The sequence below is a fragment of the Triturus cristatus genome, chromosome 3_2 (assembly GCF_964204655.1).
Source record: "Triturus cristatus chromosome 3_2, aTriCri1.1, whole genome shotgun sequence".
In the NCBI taxonomy this organism is placed as follows: Eukaryota; Metazoa; Chordata; class Amphibia; order Caudata; family Salamandridae; genus Triturus; species Triturus cristatus.
In genome coordinates, this window is record NC_140584.1 from 95180739 (window position 1) to 95208166 (window position 27428).

The 27428-nt window shown below is 44.0% G+C and overlaps 1 protein-coding gene across 1 annotated transcript in view; it reads right to left on the minus strand.

Moving 5' to 3' along the window:
* Nucleotides 1-27428, minus strand: part of PDIA5 (protein disulfide isomerase family A member 5) — a 796394-nt gene that overhangs the window by 11185 nt on the left and 757781 nt on the right. The window contains exon 16 of the mRNA XM_085647317.1: nt 25381-25515. Coding sequence (XP_085503443.1) covers nt 25381-25515 — 135 coding nt within the window. The remainder of the gene's footprint in view (nt 1-25380; nt 25516-27428) is intronic.

A 27428-nucleotide genomic window follows, 5' to 3' on the forward strand; every position in this document is an offset into this window, starting at 1 on the left:
TCAGTTTAAAAAGAACGTTAAAAAATTAATCACTGTACGGAGTTCATAGTAAAACATTCTTAACAAATACTTTCTTTGGTTAATTACAGATTTTAAGTATTGTGCTATGTTCCTCGTAAATCATTCTGTATCTAAAAATTGTAATGCAAGGTAGGTGGGGCGACACTGTCTCATTCCCCAAACTTTTTATATTGGTTTGATCCATTTTTTCCTTTGTTCTTTATAGAATCTGCAAAAGAGAACCACATGCATCGTTGTTTGCGGCGAGACCTCGTCGCCGGGGCAATTTACTAGGTGTTTGCTCCAATCATTCGTTTCAGGGAAGCTAGCCAAGCGATGAAATACATCCAGCCTAAAGCGTGTCAACACAAATCTATCGTAACCGCTTATGATAAACGTTAGATATGGTTGAATGCCAAGGCTAGATTGCATCGCTAGGTTGTTCTGTACTGTTTGCTTATTTGCCTCTGCGGCAAATCTCAGCTCCTCCATGTGGCTCATGCATTGTTTTTTAAAGATTTTCCTAGGGATTGAGGCTAGCAGGGTGGGTTTTTTATAGTAATTTTCTAGAGCAAAGTCAACTAAAAGATGTTTTACGTACTTGAGCCACCCGATCTTCAAGGCATTCTCGAGACCAAGGCTATCCTTCAGAACCTCCCGCTTAAATGATGTTTTCGGAGATGACCAGATAAATTGCCATAATAGGGCGGGTTGTATCTTTATTGTATCTGTGATATAGGGAATTCCCAATTCTGTGTGACAAAGGAATGGTGAGGTGCCTTGAGGGACTGCCAATAAATATCTTAAAAAGGCATTCTCAACTTTCTGTATTTCGTTCACTTCACCATATCCCCAGATACCTGCCCCATATGTCGCTATGCTTACGCATTTGGCACAATATATTTGGAGCATCTCTGTTGGGGGTCTCTTGCCCAACCTCTGCGAAAAATTAACCAAAGCCGTTGTTGTCCTCATAAAAAGTAATTTCCTTACTTTTATTGCTTGTCGCCATGAGCCCTTATTATCGATTAAAATACCTAAATAGGGATATGTTTTTGTAGACTCCACCTTTATATTATCAATGTAAATATTCTTCTGTTTGCTTCCACCAGTCCCACAGCTCATTATAAAGGTTTTGCTGATATTTATTTTTAAGTCTAAGTTTACCATGAATTTATGATAAGAGTTAAGGGCATGTTGTAATCCTATCACAGTCCGAGCCATGATTACGGCGTCGTCTGCGTAGAGTAGGGCGGGAATTGTGCATTTCTGCAACTTTGGTAGGTCCCGACACCCTTCCAACATCGCTTGTTCCAGACCATTTGTATAGAGTGTAAAAAGGAAGGGTGCCAGGACACAGCCCTGCCTTACCCCCCTCTCCACTTTAAACGACCCCGTACACTCTCCATTCATGCCAAATCGCACCCTAGCAGTTGCGTTTCCATAGAGTTCTCTTAGGAAGTTAATTATGGGGATATCCACACCCATTACTTCCAGGATTCTCCACAATTTAACATGGTTTACACAACCGAACGCGGCTGTCAGGTCTACAAAGGCCATATACAATTTTCCCCCTTTCGCGTTTACATATTTTCCCATAAAAAGGGTCAAATTGAGACCTTGCTCTATGGTGCCCAATCCTTCCTTATATCCAAATTGGAGGTCCGACAATACATTATTGTCCTCTGTCCATTGTTGTAGGCGATTAAGGACAATGCGGCCTGCCACTTTGCCCAGTGTGTCTAACAATGAGATAGGGCGGTAACATGCCAGATTCTGTCTGTCTCCCTTCTTAAATATCGGAACTAGGATAGATTCCGACCATGATTCAATGAGTCCAGCAATACAAGAAGCTTCCAATACCCTTGTTAAAATTGGAGCCCATAGCTCCATATTATACTTAAAAAGGTCTGCTGGGACCCCATCTGGACCTTGGGCCTTTCCTCCCTTGCTAGCCTTTAGTGCAGACTCAACCTCTGCTAAGGTGACATCAAGGGCTATAGGAAACTCTATCGATTGGAGACCAGTACTAATATTGCCTAACGCTGCTCCTTCATACCTGTCCTCGTTGGACAAGCCAAAAATCTGGGAGAAATGTTCCACTCAATGTTCTTCCGTCTATTGCGATGTCTATAGACGGTGTATCTACTGTTAAAAAAGGGGAGGGGGTATTTGACCACTCGCCAAAAGGCGATAATGCAGGCTTTATGCAGCTCTTCCCATATTTATTTTTTTATTCAACTTTTTCTTAGTTTCAATGCCCGGTAATATGCTTTTCTGAGCTGTCTGATCTCCAGACTGTCCCAGTCCTTTTTATGTAACGCAGATTTTAAGTCAGTGTATGCTTTTGTAAAAATTTTATTGAACAAGCCCTTCCACCTGTCATTTCTCTGTTTCAATTGGACTTTCAGTGAGTCCTTGATGACATTTGTTATTTCCGTGTAGCTTTTTAAAATTTCATGATGTGGAGTGGAGGAATCTAAACACTTCATAATGGAATTTAATGATTTTTTTGACCACTACTTCTGTGAGCTCCTGTGGTTCAATTTTATTCCATTTTAAAGAATATCCGTTTACTTTTTTAATTTCCAGATTTCTTGACCCATAAATCCTCTTACTCTCCCTTCTGTCAGTTTTATACGGATAAGATAATGAAACACTCAATGGAAAATAATTACTGCTAGCATTTTGATGAGTACCAAATTTCAACAAGCGGGAAGCATACCTGTTTGACATTAGAATGAAATCTATGATTGTACTTGCTCCTCTGCCATTAAATGTCTGTGTAAATGGAATTGGTGGAGAGGACAGCTCATTCGCAGAACCTACTTCCAGCACAAATAAAATCTCATTTAGACAGTCACCATTAGTTGTATGGGGGAAGTGGGGTAGGCTGCTATTATTCTCGTCAGTCAGGCCACATGTTAAATTATTATTTTTTGTACAAAGGGGAATATTGAAGTCCCCCCCCCCCATATAAATAGGACATTTTGATTGCATTTGTTCTGAATTTGTAACAAGGCATTTCTAAGTTGCTTCAAAACGCCCCCCAGGAATTCCTTCTGTACATTGTTGTAGAAGTTAACCAATACATACATGTCTTGTTTGGTCATGTTGAGGGCTATTATTTGATAGTTAGGTTCTGACTTTACAAAAAATATTTCCTTAATCGTAATCAAATTAGAAATATATACTGTCAACCCCCCCTTAGCCCTCCCAAAGATTGACGGAATAGCTGGGGTATGGTAAGTTTTATAGCCCTCAATATGAGTTTCAGCAATGGCCCATGTCGCTTGGAAGCAGAGAATATTACATTTCCCCACGAAATCATACCAAATGTGGTTAGTCATTTTCGATTGTATACCAGATATATTCCAGAATAAAATTAAAAGGCTAGGTTCATTTGTAATGGATACCTGTTTAATGTTAGCTTTCATTAATCTAGGTGAATTTACCACTGAGCTCATAGCCGTAGTTGTTCCCTGCTCAGTCTCTAAGATCGATTTTATTGTTGACATGTTACTAGTCAGGTTATTAACTAGACTCCTGGTCCGTGGTTCTAATACAGTTCCTGGATATGGTCCATGCAGACTAGGTTTTAATATAGGGTCTATGCAATGTGAACCATGTAGATACTTCCTTTAACTGCATTTCCTGTGGCTGGGCCAGTCAGTCTATCTCTTCCAGACCCGAGAGCAGGGTAAACCGATTCTCAGTCGGAAGGTTATAAGTATAATTATACCTTGACGCAGTACTTCTGGTAGTATCAACTCTATCTACCCTAATGGGTGGTTGGTAGAAGAAACCCAGTGGCAATATGTTAATTCTTCTTGATGATACAAAGTTATTTCCTGCAGACCATATGATATTTTTCACCAAAAGGGGTGTTCTAAATGTTAAGACCACGCAGTGTCCTGGTAGTGTTTTTTTACTTTTACCTATCCACTGGATCCTGCGCACCATCTTAAACTCAGTAAAGAGTTGTTCATTAAAACCGACGTTCATACTAAACCAATGTAATGCTTTATTTCTGAGCGTTTCCCATGTTTCGTTTTCTGAATTACCTAATTTAGGTACATTTGCTAAGATGACCGTGTACGGTGTTGCCACTGGGGGTAGATCTAGGTGTTGACCTCTACTAAGATTATCGTTACGTGCTTCTGATTTATTGGAGGTAAAGTAATTTGACCTACGCTCTAAGGTTTCATCCATACTTCTACCACTTCTACCCCTATCCTCTATACTATTAGAGTGATGACCAGTCATATTGAATTTATAAGTGTTTGAGTTGAAAATGGGAGTTCTTTTAGGAGAGTTACTCTCACGGGGAATTAGTGGTTCTTTTCTGTGAACGATATTAGAATGAGTTTTTAAAAGATCAGGGTACTGCTTATTTCCTGATCATCATTTCTTTCGTTGCTAGAATCAGTAGATATTTGTTTTTTTTCTACTTCCACTATGTGAGTAGTTGTTCAAGGAGGCTTCTATTGCAGATATTCTTTGCCCGATTTTATCCAGTGAGACTCGTAAGTAGAGGTCTAATCTCTCAACCAGGACTGTTAGTTTTTTTAAAATCATTGGCCTGTGAGTCAGTCTTTTTTTGGGTTTCTTCTTTAGATTTCCAAGAGCATTTTCTTGTCACCGTTCTGTTTTTTCCCCTGCCTGGTTTGTTTTAAAGTATTGGGGGCCGGACTAGTTTCTTTTATATGATCTGTCCCTCCTTCATGCACATCATTTCTTTTATCGTTAATAGTCGGATTTTTTTTCTTTTTCTGAGCCCAAGAGGCTCTAATGACTCACTCTTTATCTCTGTCTAGTTAAATATTTGAACAAGTCGTGCCTGCCACTATTGACTCTTCTACTGATATTTGTTTATCTATTGCCCCCATTGCTCCTGTAAGGTAGCTCAATAGAGTTTGTTGTACGTCCCCAGCGGGCTTTTTTCCTACAGTATGCTGTGCACTGGGCAACTTTCTTTTCCCAATTATATTATTCTATTTCAATATAAACAATTAATGCGATAGGTGGGTTTCTCCGGTATCTACCAGACTCTTTTTCACTCACCGACTAGCAAAACTTGAACGTGGACAACAGTTGCTAATACTCTTACTAACGTAGATGACTGTAACTTGTATGATGATAAAAAAATGTATAAACAATAACCCCCTAGTGGACAAAAGTCTGAGTAGCAATCAACAACAGTTATTTATATATTAATGTTACTTGATCTATTCGTCGTAGTCCAGGCAACACGGGAAATTGGAGATTGGGCCCAGCCCAGCCTCATCCGGGCAAGGACGGGCCCGCCGGGTAAGTAATCCGCCATAGACCCTATTCGTTTTTTATAAATCCCGCCTAGCGTGCCTGGCTCCTTAAGTAATCCCTCAACCAGCAACACTCGATCGAATCCCCTCCTACCTCCGGTTTTCTTCCCTAGGAAGAAAACAAGTTACTTACCTGTAACTACAGTTATCCAGTATTGGTATCTTTCATAGATTCACATGCCTGAATCATTCCCCGTCGCCGAGGCGGGAGTCCCACGGTAAATACAAAAGTAGTGCCAAGAGTAAATAATAGTAGTAGGCTAAAAGAAAAGCCTAAGGCCTAAGTCTTAGTAGCCTATCTACATCATTATAGAAAAAAGAACCAAAGATTGGTCCCAGCCAATCAGCTGCCAGCACCCTCCAGAACCTTCCCAGCAGAGGCAGTTCTCCTCAGATTTTCCTAGCACAAGTGAGAAGTAAGTATACCAGATATAGAGAACTGACTAGCCGGGGAGGAGGGTGGGTGCATGTGAATCTATGAAAGATACCAATACTGGATAACTGTAGTTACAGGTAAGTAACTTGTTTTCTTATCCAGTATTGGGGTATCTTTCATAGATTCACATGCCTGAATCAGAGTAGTAAGCAGTATAACCATATACTGTCGTTTGCGGATGGTGGGAGACACTGGTTCTTAAACTCCCAAATAGCATCCTCAGTGCTTGAAAAAACACATCTTTCTTTCTTTTTTTTTTTTTTAAAAAGAGTAGTCTTAAAGGAAACCAAGCTATATCCAAGTATTAGCTATTGTATATATATATACAAAAATTTTAAATTTTGCAGATATATAAATCTGTACATTTGCATGAATATTAAAGAATGGAATAATACATAAAAGGGCAAAGTATCTGAGTCTGGTCTTAATGAAAGAGATGGCATAGAACAGCCTGTCCAACCGCTGCATCATCTTGATGCGAAAATTGAAAACAGTGATGCTTCGTCGACGTGTGGACATTTTTACATGTCGCAGCACGACATATTTTCCGGAGTTACTCCAGCAAACAAAACTGTCGACGTCGATACTGTTTTTGTTGAATGAGCTTTGACTTTCCTCTGCAAAGGTCTGTTAGCCTTGTCATGGCAGAAATGAATAGCAGATGCCAGCCATCTGGCTATTGTTCTGCTTTGTTACAGCATTTCCAAGAGTTGCTTGACCATTCGCCACAAACAGCCGGTTGGATCGTCTGATATCCTTAGTTTTCTGTAGGTAGAGCTTAAAACAGTGTGTAACATCCAGTGAGTGTAATGTTCTTTCAGCTGGAGTGGATGGATCCGGAAAGAATGTTTTTAATCTTACCGGTTTGTTCAAGTGAAATTTTATGGTACCTTAGGAAAGAAACTGTGATTTGTTTGAAGGGTTACATAGTCCCAAGCAAAATGTAAAAGGGGGTTCATTTATAGTGAAAGCTTGGATTTCACTAACCCTTCTTGCCGAGGTAAGAGCCAGTAAATGGGCAACCTTCCAAGTGAGGAATTTGAGATCAGCTTTATGGATAGGCTCAAACGGACGCCTCATTAACTGCACTAGCACAGTGATGAGTTCCCACTCTGGAGGGGTGCTCGCACCGGAGAGAAGGCTCGGAAGATTCCTTTCATAAATTGTTTGATAAGAAAAGGCGAGCAGAGAAAAGGGAATTTTGAGTATTTCCTGAATCTAGAAAGTGCAGCAAGATGTACTTTGACCGGTGAAAAAGTAAGCCCAGACATGGCTAGAGAAAGCAGATAATGGAGTACTTGTTCTGCAGTAGCTTGAATTGAGTGAATATTATTTGCCTCACACCAACAGCAAAATTCGGTTCCATTTGAAGTGATAAGTTTTGATTGTGCTTTGGGCACGAGATTTGGCCAATATTTCACGCCAGTCTTGTGAAATGCTGAGGTCCTTGAACTCTAAGAAATCAGGAGCCATGCATGCAAGTGCAGTGACTGTGGGTCCGGATGAACCACTTGGCCTCCGACCCTTGACAACATCATAGGCGTCAGCAGAAGGCAAATGGGTTTGCCTTGAGACAATAGTAGAAGTTCCTGGAAGCAATATTGTCTTGGCCAACGGGGTGCAATCAGAATTAGATAGCAACCTTCCAACTTCAACTTGCGGAGCACCTTCGAAATCAATGGTATTAGGGAAAAGCGTATACACCAACCCCTGTTGAGGGAACCTGCTGGCATAATATTGACATTCTTTGTTCTCTCTTGTTGTGAATAGGTCCAGGGCTGGCTTACCCCAAGCTTGGAACACTGTGGTCGCCTGCTCCTTTTCCAGCTTCCAGTCTTAACAGTCCGACTGAGACATGCTCAGCGTATCCGTCAGGGTATTGAGGAGACCCCTGACGTGTTTGGCTCTCAGGGCATCTTGTGGAAAGTGACCTATTCCCACAATTCCTAAGCTTCTTGCGAGAGCATAGCTGATTTTTATCCTCCTTGTTTGTTGATATAATACATGCGGATGGTATTGCCAGTCCGGACTAGCACCGACGAACCCTTAATCCTCGGGAGGAATGCTTGGAGAAAACAGATAAACGGCGCAACGCTCAGCCTGTTGATCTGCTGTTGTTTTTATCTTTGAGATCAAATCCCGCAGATGACCTCCCCATCCTTCCATGGAGGTATCGGTCGTTAAAACGAAATCTGGAATGGTCTGTAGGAACGTGAGACCCTGGGTTAGATTCTCTGTCTGCGACCACCAATGTAGATAATTTATCATGTGCGGCGTGACCTTGATGGTATCGTCAAACAAATCCATGGCTTGTTGCAATTGAAGTTGCGGTTCCTCCTGAAGAGGTCGCATTTTGAGCCGTACCAAGGGTATGAGATGTATCGTTGAATAGCACATCCTCAGGAGCGAAGCGAACATTCGGACTGAAACTGGCCTCTTTTTTTTTTTTTTTTCAATTAACCTTGCCAATTTGTGAAGATGCAGTTGGCGATCAAGTGACAACAATGCGTTGCATTGGACCGTGTGTAACCTTGCTCCGAGAAAAAACATGACTTGGAGAGGACGTAACTGATTTGCTGTCGTTGAGAAACAGCCTCAGAGAAGAGAAGAGATGGATACACTCTGCTGTGGCAATCTTGTTTTCATGTTCTGAAGGACCTTTGAGCAGCCAATCGTCTAGATAAGGGAACACTTGTATTCCTGGAGATCGTAATGCTGCTACCACTGGTGCCAAGCACTTCGTGAAGGTTCTTGGTGCCAATTTCAGCCCAAACAGGAGCACTTTGAACTGAATGTGCGCAAGGCACTTGAAAGCGAAGATATTTGTGATGTTTGGGGTGGATAGGTATGTGGAAATACGCATTTTCCATATCCAGAGAAGCCATAAAATCTCCTTTGTTTAAACAACTCAAAATCTCATGACGACGAGGGGGACCCCTGGGCAGAGTAATAGGTGGCTGTTTGATGAATTCCAGGGTGTGGCCATTGGTTACTAGGTCTAGAACCCATTGGTCTGATGTAATTTCCTGCCCCTTGTGAACAAAGCTGATATCTTCTGGCCCACGGGTAAGAAGGGTAAAATGGTTGGTGCCCTATGGAGATCACTGCTTCCTGTTAGCGTCTCGGCCTTGATACTGCGATCTCTTTCGACCACCCTGACGGGAGAAACTAGCCGTAGACTATTGACGGTATGATGTCTGGCTGTAAGGCTGTACTGGGATCGATACTGCCTATTCTGTTGGTTTTGGTATCCTCCTCTTGACGAAAAAAACACGTCCTCTCGCTCCTCCGAAAGATCAGCACCCGTATTAAAGGGTGCCTGATGATCATGCAGTATTCGTGTTAATTTTTATAGCTAAGAGGGTTTCATCAATATGTTCACCAAACCAAAAACCTCTTCATCATAGGCCATGTCTAGAATCTTTGATTGCCCCTCAGGCTTGAAAGTAGTGGCTTTAAGCCATCCCTGGTGTCCAAACACTGCAGCCCCTGCTAGCTGACGGAAGTTGGTGTTCACTATGTCCAAGGCGCATCTATAGTTTCCGATGCGGCACATTCTCCTTCCAACGGAATCTTTCTTGCTTTTTGCCTTCGGTCCTCAGGAATGAGGTCAATGAGACTCGCCATGTCTGACCACATTTGACGGTCATAACAGCCGGTTATGGCTAGAGGATTGGCAGCTCTGATAGAGGCTGCTGCCATGGTAGAGAATTTTTCACTGTTGGGCGGCCTGTAAAATTATTGAAGCTGGCCGAGGGTGACCCATTAGACATTATGGGCTTTAGCAGGTGCACAGTATTTCTTTTCATCTAGAATAGATGTAGTCTAGTATAGGTACCACACTCGAGATCTTCCAGGACTCTTCTTTAAAATCATAAAGGAAACATACTGTCTGTTCGACTAACTGGCAATAGAAGTCTAGTTCTTGCCCACTGTATTAAATTATGTACAGGATGCAGTCATAAATGAGGCCATCGTAGACGATCTCATCGTAGACTTTGACGTCGTAGACCTGGGTATGTAGGCGAGGTTATTGCAGACGAGGCCATCGTCATAGATGACCGTCCTGAACAACCATCATAGATGAGGCTGTCGTAGACGACCGTCATAGACAATGCCATCATAGATGAGGCAAGCATAGGTGAGGCCATCCGTAGATGAGGCAATCATAGATGAGGCAACCATAGATGAGGCAACCATAGATCAGGCAACCATAGATCAGGCAACCATAGATCAGGCAACCATAGATGAGGCAATCCTATGATGGCCATTTGTAGATGAGGCCATTCGTAGATGAGGCCATTCGTAGATGAGGCCATTCGTAGATGAGGCCATTCGTAGATGAGGCCATCCATACATGATGAGGCTGTCGTAGACGATGGTCAGACAATACCATCATAAATGAGGTAATCATAGGGAGGCCATCCGTAAATGAGGCAGACCTAGATAAGGCAATCGTATGATGAGTTTTTCTTCGAGATGAGGCTGTCCTGGGCAATCTCCTTGTAGAGGAGACCATCGTAGATGAGGCCATTCGTGGGTGAGACCATCATAGATGAGGCCATTCGTCGACGAACGCCGTAGATGAGGCCATTCGTCGACGACCGCCGTAGATGAGGCCGTCGTCGACGACCGTCGTAGATGGGGCCGTCGTCGACGACCGTCGTAGATGAGGCCGTCGTCGACGACCGTCGTAGATGAGGCCGTCGTCGACGACCATCGTAGATGAGGCCGTCGTCGACGACCGTCGTAGATGAGGCCGTCGTCGACGACGGTCGTAGATGAGGCCGTCGTCGACGACCGTCGTAGATGAGGCCGTCGTCGACGACGGTCGTAGATGAGGCCGTCGTCGACGACCGTCGTAGATGAGGCCGTCGTCGACGACCGTCGTAGATGAGGCCGTCGTCGACGACCGTCGTAGATGAGGCCGTCGTAGACGACCGTCGTAGATGAGGCCGTCGTAGACGACCATCGTAGATGAGGCCGTCGTAGATGAGGCAGTCGTAGATGACCATCGTAGACGACCATCATAGGAGGCCCATCATAGACGAGGCCATCGTAGATGAGGTCAATATTGTTGAGGCAGTAATATTAGACACGGAGTTTTGTAATAGACTCCTTAATGTCAGGTTAAACAGATTTCCCTGATGTAGGGATGAAAAGGGAGTTGTAAGATCAGCCTCTGAGGAGATTTTTCCCACTTGCCTCTCTCTGTGAGAAATGCCTATCAAGACTCAAGGTAGGTCTTTATGGCTTTTTTGCGCGCCCTCAGGAGGCTCCTGGCGCGACTTCTCCCTTTGACCTCTCCTATGAGGTGAAGCAATCCTCGTCGTTCTCATCAGAAGTGACAGATGAAAGTCTCTGTAGTCCCAATAATAGCCTCATCTCTCAGAACTTGAGAGTTATTGAGGAAAGGTTAGACATATTTCGTAGTCTATTACCTTGTTTCCTGCCACTCTGCCATATTACTGCCTTAATAGGGTCAGAGAAATGAAGTATGATCTTGGTATGATCCAAAAAGTAGTAATAGCTGAAGAAACTGAGCAGAGCTCAGGGAGACTCCCTTCACACACGACGTGCGGTGAAAATCTGAGGAGAACTGCCTCTGCTGGGAAGGTTCTGGAGGGTGCTGGCAGCTGATTGGCTGGGACCAATCTTTGGTTCTTTTTTCTATAATGATGTAGATAGGCTACTAAGACTTAGGCCATAGGCTTTTCTTTTAGCCTACTACTATTATTTACTCTTGGCACTACTTTTGTATTTACCGTGGGACTCCCGCCTCGGCGACGGGGAATGATTCAGGCATGTGAATCTATGAAAGATACCCCAATACTGGATAAGTCTCTGATCTGAAGGTACTTAAAGAAATGTCTATTATCAACCCCAAAAGTTTCTTTGATTGTATCAAATGACCTTACCCCGGTTCCATCAATGATGTCCACCACCTTTCTCACCCCTTTATCATTCCAAATCTTCATAAACCCATCGTTAAAAATGCTGGGGAGTGCTTTATTACCAAACAAAGGGGTATATGCATGTATTATGCCCATGCCGAACCTTTTACGAACAGCAACCCAGGTTTTGAAGGCACACATTAATGTCTTAAATTTCACCCTTTTATAGTACTTAAAATCGGTATAGCATAAGAGACAGCCCCTGGCCTCCGATCCCAATAATAACTCATAAATTGAAACGGGACCCGCCCCTAGCATCTGATTTGGTTCAGCCCCGATCAAACTACCTATTTTGGATAATATGGGCGCCCAATGATATAGCTGAAAGTTTGGAACCGCCCATCCACCTCTCTCCCTGGGTAGCATCAAAAATTTGAGGGCTCTCCTAGGGCGGCAATTAGCCCAGAGAAATTTGGAGACCAACTGGTTTATCAATTTAAACCATTTAGCATTAATAGCCAGCGGAATTGCCCTGAAAAAGTATAATATGTTTGGTAAAAACTGCATTTTAATAACATTGCACCTCCCCACAAGGCTTAATTTGAGATTATCTAAATGCTGGAAATCTGTTTTGAATTTTGGCAGCAATGGGTCCAGGTTGGTTTCCACGATCTTAGATACTTCTGCCATTATCTCGACCCCAGATAAGTTGCCTTCTGAACAACCCGAGGGTCGCTAGCATGGCATCCTTTACCTAGTATAACAAGAGTTTTATTAGAGTTAAGACGATACCCTGAGATTTGCCCAAAGATCTCTGCTTCTCTTTCAATTTCGGCTAGTGCTCCCAGTGGGTTTGGGGAAATAATGGCTAAATAGTCGGCATACGCCAACATCTTAGTGCCCAACCCTCTTCTTTCAAGTGTCGCCCATAAAAACGGCCAGGAGACCCTATCAAAGGCTTTCTCTGCATCTAGCAGAATCAGCCCGATAGGGTCCCCCGTAATCTCGGCCACATCGAAGAGAGCAATCACCCTCTGAATGTGGTCAATTGTACTCCTCCCTGGAACAAACCCATGTTAGACCGGGCTGACTAACTTTTTAACTACTACTGCTAGCCGGTTTGCCAAGATCTTGGCGTAGATCTTGACATCGCTGTTAATTAGCATTATGGGTCTATAAGAGCCCAGTTCCTTGACTGGTTTCCCTTTCTTGGGAAAAAACACCATATTAGCCGACCCCCAAGAAGCGGGTGCCCTCTGGCCTGACTGGGCTTGAAGAAAATCTTCAACCAGTAATCCCAATAGACAAGGAGCCAGTTTTTTTATAAAGCTCCCCAGGGATTAGATCAGATCCCGCCGCTGTCCTGTTAGCCAAAAGACTAATAACCCCTGTCACCTTGTCCGCTGTAATGGGGGTTTCTAATACTTCTCTCTGCTCGCCAGTTAAGCCGTCCCCAGGCATCTCTGCAAGATAATCTCATATCTCTTCTTCGCTTCCCACTGTATCATCGGAATATAACAGTTGGTAAAAACGTTGGAAGGCAGCTCTTATGTCTGGGACCTCCGTAACTTCCCCCCTTTCAGGATCATTAATTGCTAAAATAGCTCCCCGAGTCACCCTCTGTCTAGTACGTACTGCAAGTAAATGTCCCACTCTCTCACTACATTCGTACATTTTGGACCTCCACGCTGTATATTTCCCTGCTGCTTTCTTTGTTGAAATGTCCCAAATTTTGGATTTGGCTATGGCTACCCTAGTCTGTGCCTGGCCCACCTCTCCCCCATAAGCAATAGCCTCAACTAGTTGAGTTTCTGCGTCTGTTAGTTTGACATATAATTCCTGGAGATTAGCTCTAGCCGCCTTCTGAATCCTCCAACCATACCTTGAGGTTTCCCCCCTGATCTCTGCTTTCAGGGCATCCCAGACGACATCCACCTGAGTACTGCCCTTATTCTCGGCTATAAACCTCGGAACCCATGATTCCATATGAACAAAATAATCTTGATCCGATAAAAGTGCTCTATCAAAAGTCCACCGCGATATTTCCCTCTTGTCAGCCTGGAGCGGAATCTAAAAAACAAGCGGATTATGATCAGACATGACCCGAGGGAATTTAAAAATCTGGCAGCTAATCGAGAAAATCTGGGAGACAAAAAAAAATCAAACCTGGCATGCGATTGCTGTGGGGCTGAAAAAAAACCTAAAGCCATCATCTTGATATCCCTGCGAAGTCCAAGCATCTATAAGCCCATGCGTCGTTCCAGCAATGATTTAAAAACCTTAGGTTTACGTCCTCTGTATAAGCCTGACCCCAGCTTCATTGTATTGGTTCCCAAATTTATATTAAAATACCCACAAACAATCATTGGCAATGGCCACCCACCAATTCCATATTTACCCAATTCCACAAAAGCCGGATCATCAAGAACAGAACCATAGACCGAGCAGAGCATAAAAGAAAAGGAACCAATGGTGCATAAAGTGATGGCCCACCTACCCATATGATCCGCCTTAGACCGTGAGAAGCTGATGCTTTTCCCACGAGCCATAATAGCAACCCCCCTAGTCCGTGTACCTTGGGATGTGGAAGAGATTAGCTGGTAGCCCTTTAATTCTGCCACATTCTGCCTCCCCGCTTCGATGTGTGTCTCCTGTAAGCATATTATATCTGCATTCAAATACTGTATATCCTCGCTAATCCTGCGCTTTTTATAGCCACATATGTTTACTGACGCTATTCTAATCTTGCCCCGTGCCATTCAAAGTATTGTCAGTTACCTTCCAGGAAGATCACCTACCAAACATATAATCTCCATACCACTGCATATATCTTACCCTAATGAACCAGCCAGAACCCTTGAAACCCCTCTCCCCTTCCCCCACCCCCACCCCCTACCTTACGGCAAGAAAGGTCTGAAGACCGTTGAGATGCCCCCTGCATGATACTGCTTACCACCCCCACCCATCCAGCTCCCTTGTGCAAACACCAAACAAGAAAAAGAGAAGAAAAAGAAAAAAGAAGAAAAAAAAGAAAACAACCCTCCATAAGTCCAATACATCAAGTAGCCATATATTTCCTCTTTACGAGTCCTTGTGGGCCAAAGCTCCTATTAGCTCTCGTAGAAAATCTTGAGCTTGAACCTCCGAAGAAAAGATCCTGGTATTTTCCTGATGGATTACTTTGAGGCGGGCCGGACTCAATAAGAACACTTCACAGCCTGACTTTAGGAAGGGAGAGATAATTTGTCGAAGCCTTCACCTCCTTTTGGCCGTTGCATGGCAAAAGTCTGGCTTGACAAAAAAGGAGTGCGCCTCCGCTGAGCGTTTTGCTTCCGGGCGTGCTTTGTCAAAAACTGCTTGTCGCAACAGAAAATGACCCCAAAAAAATCTGAATTGCTCTAGGTTTAATATCCCCTTCCATTTGGCCCTTTCTTTTCTTCAACATAAGTGGGAAGCGATGCACCCGTTGCACTTCCGAGTCCCAGTCCCAATGTGAGAGTACGGGAAGTCCACCCTTCAACAACCGGAGCACAAAACCGCGAATATCTTTCCTCTTTGCATTTTACGGAATGCCCAGTAGCCTTAGATTATTGCGCCTTTGGCGGTTCTCAAAATCCTCCGGCTTCCACATGACATCCGTCATCCTTGATTCATTAGATGTTATTTGTTGAGTAGTGCTCTCTGCTCCTGTCTCCAGAGCCAACACTCGTTCTTCCAGCACCGTTGTTCTTTCTGCCATTTACGTACAAGTTTTGTTAATTTTCCTAATGGCCCCTTGTAACAGCTTGGTTGCATGGTGAGCCCTCTTATGCTCCTGTCAAGACTCAGTTTGAATCTGTTTAAGAGTTGAATAGATGAATTCCACTGAGGGGGAGGCCATGGAGGTGGATGATGTTAGGGTAGATACGTTGCTCGCTCCATGAGTAGTAGTCTCAGGAGTAGGCCCGTCATTAATATTAAAGGGCGTAGTGGTATAATCCCATTTTAATTGTCCTGAGAGGCTTTGATCTGAATCAGAGTACATAGCGTCCTGGTTCTTCTTTTTCCCTCCTTTAATCTTACTCCGTCGCCGCTTTTGAGTATTGGGGTTAGAGAAAGAACTACCTGAGTCCAACTTCTCCACCAGAGATACCTCTTCGCCACTAGCGCAAACACTAATATTTGAGGTCTCAAAGTCCTCATTAAGGGAGTAAAATTTATCACCACCATCGGGGGTTCCTGCTAATACCTGCAGTGACACAGCCGATTTAAAATTGTCAGCTATTCCATCCATAGACAGCTCCTGCCCCCATTGTCCACTCATTGAGACATTTGCCTCCGTGTCTTGACCTTCCCCCTGTGTAGTTGCCTGGCTGCTAACCCCACAGTCTACAGGATTGATTTTCTCTTTGCCTATAAATTTACTTACAATTCCTACGCCACTTGTATAAATTTTGTGGAGCCTATAAAGTGTTGATGACACCGTCGGTGGAATTATCCACTGCACCTCCCCCAGCTCCAGCGTGCTGTTCACCTCTCTCCTGGGTCTTTCCTCGTCCTGAGAACATTCCCGGAATTACCCGAGGTTTGGTTGTGCCAGCGTCCTCCTCCAGACTCGGACGCTGATCCCCTGCTTTCGGTTTCGAGGACGCTGCATCCGTGCTCCCTGCAGCTGCGAGAGTAGCGTCTCCCATCTTCCTTCCTCCGGGAGCCCCTCGCATCACTGGGGGGCCGCGTTGGCTTGTGGCCACCCCTGCTCCATCACCAGTCGCTCCGATGTCGCCCCGACCCCGTTGGGGATTGGAAACTCTTGGCGGCATGATGCCTCGTCACAAGTGACAGCCTTGGACGCCCGCCGCCGTGAGTGCTCTTGAAGCTGTCCGGATTAACAGGTACACCACAATGCTCATTTTGACGTAAGGGCTCCCCAGTACTCGCTTAAGTCCATATGTCAAGCCGTGTCTGGTCATAGCCTTCTTTTAAATCCCTCTATCGCCTACCATCATCAAAAATTCCCCGGGAGTCGGATGGATGGTGAATCGCAGCTCTCACACAGCCGCCATCTTGCCGTCCTCGAAAATGTAAACAATATAATGAGGAAATTGTTGAGGAGTATATTGCCTCATTGAGGGTTTTGGCTTTGACATGCAAATTTGAAAGCAATGTAGACATTTATATAAGGGACCAGTTCATATTTATTTGTTTTTCAAAAAACTATTCAGGAGAGATTGACATGCAGATATCCTACGTTGCTGGAAACCATTAACGTTGCAAAAAGTATTGAAAGGTCTATTATAACTATGCAAGTCATGACTAATCAGAGAGGTCTTTCAACAGTGAGCTATATCTCTGGCAACACCGCTATTTGTGCTACTTGTAAGAACAACAAAGGTAGAAGAGGGCAAAACACATGTTATAGGTGTGGATCTAGGAACCACATGGAAAATTATCCATCCTGCCCTGCGGTTCGAAAGAAATATAATGGGTGCCGCAAGATAGGGCACTTTCAAGCAGTTTGCAGGGGTTCTGCCAATAGTTGAGACAAAGTCAAGATTAACAAAGTTAATTTGTATGACAATATTGAGGGGGTACAAGAGTGTGCAAAAAGATTTACTAATGCCCTTTTGACAGTAGACACATCAGGTTTGCAGACATGCCACAAAATTAAAGGACCACTGTGTCAAGCCACTATTGATGGTAAACAGATGATCGTTATGACAGATTCTGGGGCACCTGTTAAGCTTTTGGCTGATACAATGCTTTTTAAAATGTGGTCCAGCAACGCGAGTCTTGTTCCAGCTGATATCAATCCTAAGGCTTGTGGGGAGCAAGACATCATATTACTCGGTTATTTTATGTCATCTTTAGAATGTTTAGGAACAGAAATTTGTACTAAAGTGTATGTGTCTGTGAAGGGTTGGGATATCATAGGGTGGATGGATTGAGCAAAATTAGGTATTTACTTGTGCCCGGGATATGAAATTCCGGTTGAGTTAGATGATATTCCAGTTTTCTCTGTGGGCACTGATGAGTATGTGAAACAACTGATGTTATCCAAGTTTCCTAATGTTTTCAAAAAAGAGATAGGGACAGTCAGAAGATTGAGCATGTTATCAAGTTATTTAAAAAGCCACACCGGTTATACATAAGGTGAGACCAGTATCAATGAGCATGAGAGGTGATTTGAAATTGCTCTTGGAGAAACTTACTTCTGAAAGGTTAATCACACCCATTGATTCCTTGGAATGGGTCTCTGCAGTGGTCTTGACTAAAAACGTTCTGGTGAGTTGCGATTATGTATCTGTTTAAGATCTCTTAATCAAAACATATTAGTGGATTGTCTTGCACTGCCATGCATTCAGGAGATATTTGCTATGGTTGGGGAAGTGATATATTATTCAACAATAGATTATTCAAAGCCAAAATTCACAAGCACTCACAACATTTGTTACAACCCATGGCACACATAAGTCCCTACGGTTGCCTTTTGCTCTTGCATCTGCAGCTTGCATATTTCAGAAAATTAGGGATACACTGTTTGGTAACCTGCCTCATGTGCAGGCATTTGAAGAGGATATCTTCATATTCACAAAAACCATAGAGGAACAAATTGAAACTCTTGCAAAAGTGTTGTGAATTTTTGGGGAAAGAATTATGACTGTGAAACCTGAGAAGTGCAATTTGATGGTTCAACAAGTGGATTATTTGGGCCAAATAATCTCAGGGTGTGGCATCAAGCCTAAGTTTTGCAATTCAGAAGAAATAACAAAAGCACCCCCCCTTCACATAAGGATTATTTACGGTCAATTCAGGGGTTATGCAAATACTACGCTCACTTTGTACCTGGATATGCTCTTACTGTACAACCTTTGCGGTCCTTCAATAAAAAAGGAGCAAAGTTTGATTGTTTTGTTCAGTAAAGCCAGGCATTTGAAAACATCATAGTTAGTGTTGAATACTCCAGCATTGCATCCATATGTTCTGACTGGTAAATCCTTCATCACAGAAGATGCTAGTCTTAGAGGGATTGGAGCGTTTTTTGGTCAGTGGGATGGCGGAAAAGAAAATACTGTTGCTTCTGTTTCCAGAATGTTGAATGAAGCCGAGGTAAATTGAAGCACGATTGAGCGGGAGGCACTAGCGTGTGTTTGGCCAGTAGAAAAATATAAGACGTACATTTGAGGGACACCTTTTGATGTCTACACTGACCACAAGTCATTAGTGTATCTCATGAGTGTTAATGGTTAAGGCAAAGCGTCGCACACTTGGTACGACTACTCTCTAACCTGCAAGAAGATGATATGACTGTAAAATACATAGAAGGGGGAAAACATTTGTGCAGATTGTTTGTCATACCAATGCCTGACGCCGCATCCTGTGAGAAGGACAATGAATGTGCCCCCGTGATGGATGCTCTTTCTGTTTGTAATGGAGTTATATCCGATAATGAGTGGGTGACGGCAACGACAAATGATGAAGTTTTGCAAAAAGTATTTCACTACATTAGGATTGGTTGCCCACCTAAGAAAACTTTATCTGAAGAGTTACAGAGTTTTTGCCAGACATGTTCTGAGTTGTCATGTGTAAATCAGATATGTTTAAGAAAGGGTTTATTTGTACCTTCTTCCAGTTTGCATGGATGTACAGCCAGTTTATCACATGATGGTCATCTGGGAATTTCAGCTACTTGCAGAGAATTAAGACAGTTTGTTCGGTGACCTTTTTCCAGAGCTGCTGCCCATAGGCCCTTGGTTGCCCTATATTTCTCGGGCCCCTTCAGTTTATTGCCACCTGACAAAAGTTTTTTAATTGTATTAACTACTTTTTTAAGTGGATTTACAAGTTGTTCATAGATTCTCCCAATACCAAGACTGTCATCAATTTTTGGAGAAAAATGTTTTTCATTGATGGTTGCCCGCTGTACTTACTAGCGGACAATGGTATGCATTTTGTATCAAGGGAAATGAAAGAATGTATAACTCGTATGGAAATAGAGCAGTTTCAGGTTGCCTTATAAAGTCCTTCTTCCAATGGCCTCGCAGAAAAGACAAATCGGATGCTTAAGGAAAGCATTCCAACTGCTCTATCTGCTCACATTGATGTGTCAACGTTTTTGGAGGATAAGGTGTGCGCATATTTGACTACTCCTCATTCTACTAATGATGTACACCTTTCAAATTATTACGAGGAAGAGAGGCTTGAACTAAGTGAATACCTGGTTGGCTGCAGCATGCTGCTTTGAGGAGTGCTAATATGAACAGTGAGGCAGAATCTGATGTAAATAATGAGGAAAGTTTATTAAGGGAAAGAGTGTTGTTGAAACAAAACATGCTGAAACAATGTTATGATTGCAGGAAGAGTGTGAAGGACATTGAAACTTAAGCAAAAGATTGGGTTCTATTAAAGAAACCAATTAAGGTTGTGAAAGGGGAGTCAAAGTTTACATTGCCAATCAAAGTGGTGAAAACAAGTACGGCTTCTGTTCTGTTACAGGGCAAAGGGTGGAGCAAGAAGGACAGTGTGGTTCCCATTTTTGACACCCAGGCAGAAATGTACTATTGCATGTGTTCTACCAGTATGGAGAGTGAGGCAACAAACATTTCTGATATTTCTACTCAGGAAATTGAGCCTGTGTCTTCCCAAGAAAAGATAACCACCTCTAATGCTATTGTGGAAAGGAATGGTGAGGTTGATAGAACTCACACCACTGCTAATGCTATTGTGGAAAGGGATAGTGAGGTTGGCAGAACTTGCAGTTTATGGACTGTGAGACTACCTGCTAAACTTGTAAACTTGTAAACTTGGGGATTTATAGAGCGCAGTTGTTGCCCGAAGGCATCCAAGCGCTAGGATAACCGTGACCTACAGAGAGCAGGGGGAGGGGAGAAAAAAGAAAAAGATAACGGTTTAGCAGGCAGGTGTGAAAAGGTGGGTCTTCAGTTGCTTGCGAAACATAGTAAGGTTCTGGGTGGCTCTAAGATGAAGTGGTAGAGCATTCCAGGCCTTAGCTGCGTTGTACATGAACGTCCTTCCGCCGGTTCTGGATCTTTTTATTCTTGGGACTACTGCTAAGAAAGTCTGGCTGGAACGAAGACTACGATTTGGGATGTAATGAGTGATCAGATCACGGGTAATGATAGGTCCCATGTCCCAGAAGGCTTGCTGGGCTATACATAGCGCCTTGAACAGAACCCTCTGCCGGACCGGTAATCAATGGAGGCTAGTCAGTCCGGTCCTCGCTGAGTGTCTGTGCGGGATTTTAAGAAGAAGGCGAGCTGCGCTGTTCTGTACAGTTTGCAGCCTCCGAAGGGTGTATTCTGGTGCACCCAGATAAAGTGCGTTGTTAAAATCAAGACGGGAGTGAATGAGCCCTTGAATGGCAGCCTGTTTGGCTTCCAGGGGGAGGAGGGGGAAGATTCTATTTAGCACTCTCAGAATGCCAAAACATGTGGCTGACAGTTTTGTGGCTTGGACATTGAAAGACAGTGAGCTGTCCAGCCATACCCCAAGACTTTTGATGGTGTTTTTTGGGGTTGGAGGCGGTCCTAGGCATGGGGGCCATAGGGAAGGGGGAAGTGCCGGCTCTGAGGGTCCTAGTAGCATCAGCTCAGTTTTTTCTCCGTTCAATTTCAGGGATGATGACGACATCCAGCTCCTCACTTCCTCCAGGCATTCTCTGAGCCCGCCTGGCGCAGTTCGAGATGCCTCCTGCGCCAGTGAGACCACCAGCTGCGTGTCGTCCGCATATGAGATGATTTTAACTCCAAATGGGCGGACGACACTGGCCAGCGGTCTCATATATAGGTTGAATAGAGCAGGGCTCAGAGAGGAGCCCTGAGGAACTCCACAATTTAGAGGTCTACTGGAGGAAGCTGAATCGCCATCAAAAACCCTGAAAGATCTGTTCCCCAGAAAGGATTCAAACCAAGCCCAGGCTTTATCCTTGATCCCCACACAGGACAGGCGGCTTAGTAGGGTGTCATGACACACTGTGTCGAAGGCCGCGCTTAGATCAAGGAGGATCACTGCCACTGATCCTCCCTGATCCAAGATTTTTCTCGCTTCCTCTATGACCATGAGGAGGGCGGTCTCTGCCCCGTGCTTAGGTCTGAAACCCGTCTGAGTGGGATCCAGTATGTGGTGGTCCTCTAGATAGTTCACTAACTGTTGGTTCACATATTTCTCCAAAACCTTGCTCAACCAAGGGAGCAGAGAAATAGGGCGATAGTTAGCCAGATCAGACGGGTCCAGATTGGGTTTCTTGATCAATGACCTAACCATGGCCTGCTTCCATACGGGTGGAACGGTGCCAGAGGAGATGGAAGAGTTTAATACCTCTCTAATGACCGGCAGGATGGTATGGAATGCTGCCATTAGGATGTCAGGAGGGGCAGGGTCGGCCGGAGAACCTGATTTGACACTGAGGGCTAGTGATTCTAAAGTGGGGAGGTCTAGTGGGGGAAAGTGAGTTAGGCTGTAAGGAGTGGGAGAATGTGGCGAGTTAGGGAGGTTATTAGGTTGAGTAGACAGGTCGGTGTTTGGGGGAGAAAAAGTTTAATAAATTTTATTGATTTTCTGATAGAAGAATTCGGCAATGTCATTAAATTGGGTGACAGATTTCTCGACATGCACCACAGGGGGTGGGTTCGTTAGCTTTTTAATGATCTGGAAGATCTCTTTGGGTTTAGATCTAGCATTCAGGATTTTTTCGGCGAAATACGTCGACTGAGCTGCTTTTATTTGAGTTTTGTACTCGTTGATGGTTTCACGGTACCGGGTTTTGTTATCCGCCGATTTGTCTAAGCGCCAGCGTCTTTCCGCCCTTCTACAGAGACGCTTTTTTTCTCTGAGAGACTGGGTGTACCAAGGGGCGGTTTTTTGAGGCCGCTTCAGTACCGTCTTGCTCATTGGGAGAGTAGAGTCAAGAGTGTAGGAGATCCAGTTGGTATATGCCTGGTTTGCTAGGGCGGGGTCATCCTGAATTTCTGGTTGTGAGCTAGCCAGTTTAGTGCACCACTTATCAACCTCAAGGCGCGTCCAGGCTCGCCTGAGTTTGGTGGTGGGAGCCGGAGGAGAGAATTTAGGTGTGGTCCATTTAAAGGGGATTAAAAAGTGGTCAGTCCAGGGTAGGGTAATGCCTGGGTCCACTGTGAGCTCAGGACAATTTGAAAAAATTGGATCCAGTAGATGGCCTTTTTCGTGGGTGGGGGAGGAGACACGTTGAGTGAGTTGTAGAGCTGCTAGATCATCTGATAGGATAGCAGCTAAAAGGTCCGAGGGGGAGTCAAAATGTAGATTCAAGTCACCCAACACGGTAAAGCTAGAGGAGGTGCTGACTCTGCTGGCCACATTCGATGGCAGAGTTAGCAGAAACTGCTTAGGGGGGCCGGGCGGGCGATAAATAAAGGTGCCTGAGAAGCAGATGTTAGGAGAGAGGTTGATGTTAAAACCCATACTCTCGCAGTCCGAAATGGTCTCAGGAGAGAATCGACAATGATATTGCTCCTTATGGATGATAGCGAGGCCTCCTCCTCTCCCTTTTGGCCGGTCTTGCCGTGTTATTTGATAGCCGGTGGGGAGGGCCTCTACTATTGCCGGGTTGGACTCACTGGTAAGCCAGGTTTCCGTAAGGAACAATATATCCGGGGTGTGCTCTTCTATCAATAAGGCCATTTCGGCGCTATGCTTAGGCAGCGAGCGGCAGTTTAGTAGGAGCATTTGGAATTCCTGTGTGGCTGTTGTGCGCGAGTTAGGTTTGAGAGGCGCAGAACAGGTAGGACAGGTTGAAGGAAGGTCCATGGCTTGGAGGGAGTGCCGAGGGCATGAGTTAACAGGAGGCCTTAACTTGTAGATGGTTGCTAGCGTATAGCATCTTTGTGCTGACGGCTGGGGGGCAAGGGGGGTGGCCCAAGGCCCGGACTCGTCGCGCCCGTTGCGCTCGTCCGCTGCGCCTCCGGTGCATAGACATTGTTATAGGGCGTAGGGGGGGGGGGGCGTGGCCTCGAGGGGGCGTGTCCTTAGCTATGGCATGGCCAGTGGCGCCTGCTAGGATTGCAATGAGCAGCAGCGACGATGCAAGTGAGTTTAAAAGTGAATATTTTAAAAGCAACAATGCAAATAGCGCTAAACTGTCTCCCGGCTGAGCCTCAGGAGGACTAAGGTTACCCAACGCGCTCGTGAATCAGCGGGTTAGTTATACCTGGTGGAGGGGGCGTGGCCTCGAGGGGGCGTGTCCTTAGCTATGGCGTGGCCAGTGGCGCCTGCTAGGATTGCAATGAGCAGCAGCGGCGATGCAAGTGAGTTTAAAAGTGAATATTTTAAAAGCAATAATGCAAATAGCGCTAAACTGTCTCCCGGCTGAGCCTCAGGAGGACTAAGGTTACCCAACGTGCTCGTGAATCAGCGGGTTAGTTATACCTGGTGGAGGGGGCGTGGCCTCGAGGGGGCGTGTCCTTAGCTACGCCGTGGCCAGTGGCGCCTGCTAGGATTGCAATGAGCAGCAGCGACGATGCAAGTGAGTTTAAAAGTGAATATTTTAAGCAACAGTGCAAATAGCGCTAAACTGTCTCCCAGCTGAGCCTCAGGAGGACTAAGGTTACGCAACGCGCTCGTGAATCAGCGGGTTAGTTATACCTGGTGGAGGGGGCATGGCCTCGAGGGGGCGTGTCCTTAGCTACAGCGTGGCCAGTGGCGCCTGCTAGGATTGCGATGAGCAGCAGCGACGATGCAAGTGAGTTTAAAAGTGAATATTTTAAAAGCAACAATGCAAATAGCGCTAAACTGTCTCCCGGCTGAGCCTCAGGAGGACTAAGGTTACCGCGGAATTATGAGTTATCCTAATTCTTACTTTTTTTGGGGTTGTTTTCACCTCTAGATTCTATTTCTGTAAGGAAGGGATGTGATATATTGAGGGTATTTATGATATCATGTTTGGTGTCATTATTCATACATGTTTATTATGCAGAATGTTGTTAGGTCTTAAGAAGTCACTGTGTTCTATGGAACGCTCAGGGGGTTCTGATATCTGTCCAGTAAAACCAGTAACCTGCGGTTCCTGGACCGATGTGGAAGTTCCTTCTGTTGTGGGCCCTCATCTTTTGGAATAAAGAAACCTAGTTAATGAAACTGCATGACGCTTTGTGGAAACTTTGTGTGCCACTCCATACACTACAACATCAGTTATTGGTAGCACTTGGAGCTGTCCCATGAGGCAAAGTGTCAACTGGGAAAATCCCCCCCGCCTTCTCACCTGTTTTGTAATCCATCCCATCTGCCTCCACTTTGTTTAGTCCTCCATGAGGAATGGCAGCACTGGGGGAGATGTGGTGAAATGTCCAATCACAGCCATTTATGGAAAATCAGCCATGAACTGGAGAGTATGGCTCCTGTTCCAAAGAAAGTACCATTGAACAATGCAGTTGTGGTGTTCTGGACACCAGAATCTACTTCTCCAACAATTATTGCCGTCTTTGCTGAGAGCAGTTTATAGACTGCTAACAGAATTGTCTTGATTAATGGATAAAACTGCTATCAGGAAGAAGAAAGTAGGACTCCTTGTTTTGAAAACATGAAGCAATTGATGGCCGCAAATGCCAAAGGAAGCAAGAAATGTTTGAATATAACATTACTTTAAATTCCTGGAATATGTAATGAATTTTAATCAGTGCTTGAACTTGTTTCCCATCCATCGCATCAAGATCATGTTTAATGCTCACACTCCTTCAATAAATTTCAAAGCAGTACTTACTCCTCGCTCCCCATTGTATTTTTCTGCAAACTTTCCATAATTGTAATAGTTAAAAGTTGGGTATCCTTCTACACCCTCTTGTTTACACAGATCTTGGTTCTTTTCTTTGGTGCAGTCCACTGCTGCATAGGCAATCTGAAGAACAAAAGAAGACAAAAGGGTTGTCAGTTCAAGATAATCAGACATCCATCAAATACAGACAGTGTTTTGTTTTTAATATTACCCATTATTGCCTGCTAATCATACAGTCAATGAATGCCACCTCATACTCACTAGTCAAAATCACGGAAATTGTAACTGGAAGCTTTAGCTTTTTAAATAAGTGTCTTAAAAGGAGGAACTTAATTTCTGTCAAAAAGGTCAGAGGGCAACCCTAGAAGGCCAATATTAAACACAGATAAAAACTAGGCTGTGTATATCCAGAAAATATATTTTTTCAAGTAGAACATATCTTGAAGCAAGGCAAGCATTCAGTATCTCTACAATTTATTAATTAGAAGTTATTAGACTATTCATTGGTTTACAAAATGACCATGTGGCAGATAAATTTAACACAAACAAACTTGATCTCATGAAATGACAAACACACACCCAACTAACAGTTTACATCAAACTGAGCAATTTTTTAGAGTTTTATATAGCGCGAACTAGACCCGAGACATCGGGTATCAGAGCACTTTACATAAGCACCAGCTTCCTTACAAATGGACACATTCATTTCTGTTAGGCATGGGGAGATTACGTGATTTGCCCCAAATCACAGGATGTTGAGCGTCATTGTCAAGACTCGAACCCGGTTCCCCAGCTTCGAGGTCGACCGCTCTAGCCGTCAGGCTACATCCTCTACCCCAATGGATGGCACACACACCAGAATACACAGTTTCATAGCAGTGGCAGGTTACATCAAACATGAAATGAGGTGGGATAATAAGTGGACCAGTACTTGTCAATAATCACTTTTTTTTTATAAAGAAAAAAAAGACTCCTACACCTAGGTGAGTATTGGGTACAATCTACTCTAACAAGTCCAGATGATGCGTGTGCACCTTTTCTGTTAAAGGAGGTAGGATAATTCAAAGGGCAAGACTGCAGACAGAGTAGAAATCAGTGCACCTCCTAAACCCAAGATATCAGACTATGCCATTCTAAGAAAAACGTCACATCTGCCTGTGCATGAAAAGTTGTTCCTCATGTGGCAGGAAAGTTGCTGGACCAAACTGTGGAAGTGAACGGTGCCAAAAACGGGAGCCATAGACAGAATGTGAGTCTCAAATCAAGGCAGCTCCACTCCACCTTTCGTCCTTTTGATATCGATGAAATGAGCACCACTGAACTGTTTAACAATAACAATCCGGACCAAATGATTTGATCATCTACACTTTACAAGAAAATGTAAAAAACTGCCATGAAGAAAATGGCCATCAATATCATGATTAAAACAAAGTCCACAGTTAAAGGGCCACCATTTGTGATTTCGACTATGGTGCACCATAATAAGTCACTTGCATGGGATATGAATGTTAAGGATGCAGACACAATACCCAACAGGTGTTTTAGGGGACATCCCTAATACACACTGGGGGTGTAGGTCAAAAAGAAATTCAACAGTAAGTTAAAAATGTTAGTCCAAAAAAGCACTGAAGTAGCTCCCTCCCGATCTTCGCTGATGGCACATTAAGAAGAGAACTGATGTCAGCACGCTGGGGTGGCACCTATATAGGCACTGTGTACAGCACATTCGGCACAGCCAACACAGAGTCGATCATGCCACCGACTGGCACACAGAGCTACTCCTCAAGATTTTCCAGATCCAGTCTGACGCCTGGGGAATTTTCTAAGGTATAAAATAACAATCCCTTGATTGAACCAACACTTAAATGATCCTATATCACAGTGTCTCAAAATTCAGTAAAGCACTTTTACATTGAAATCTTTCTACATTTATTATATACAAAACATACAATCTGTCATATTAAAAACATATCACATTAAAGTCCCTTACTTGGACTGTTAAAAAAACATATCTACGCAATAAGAATAATAAAAAA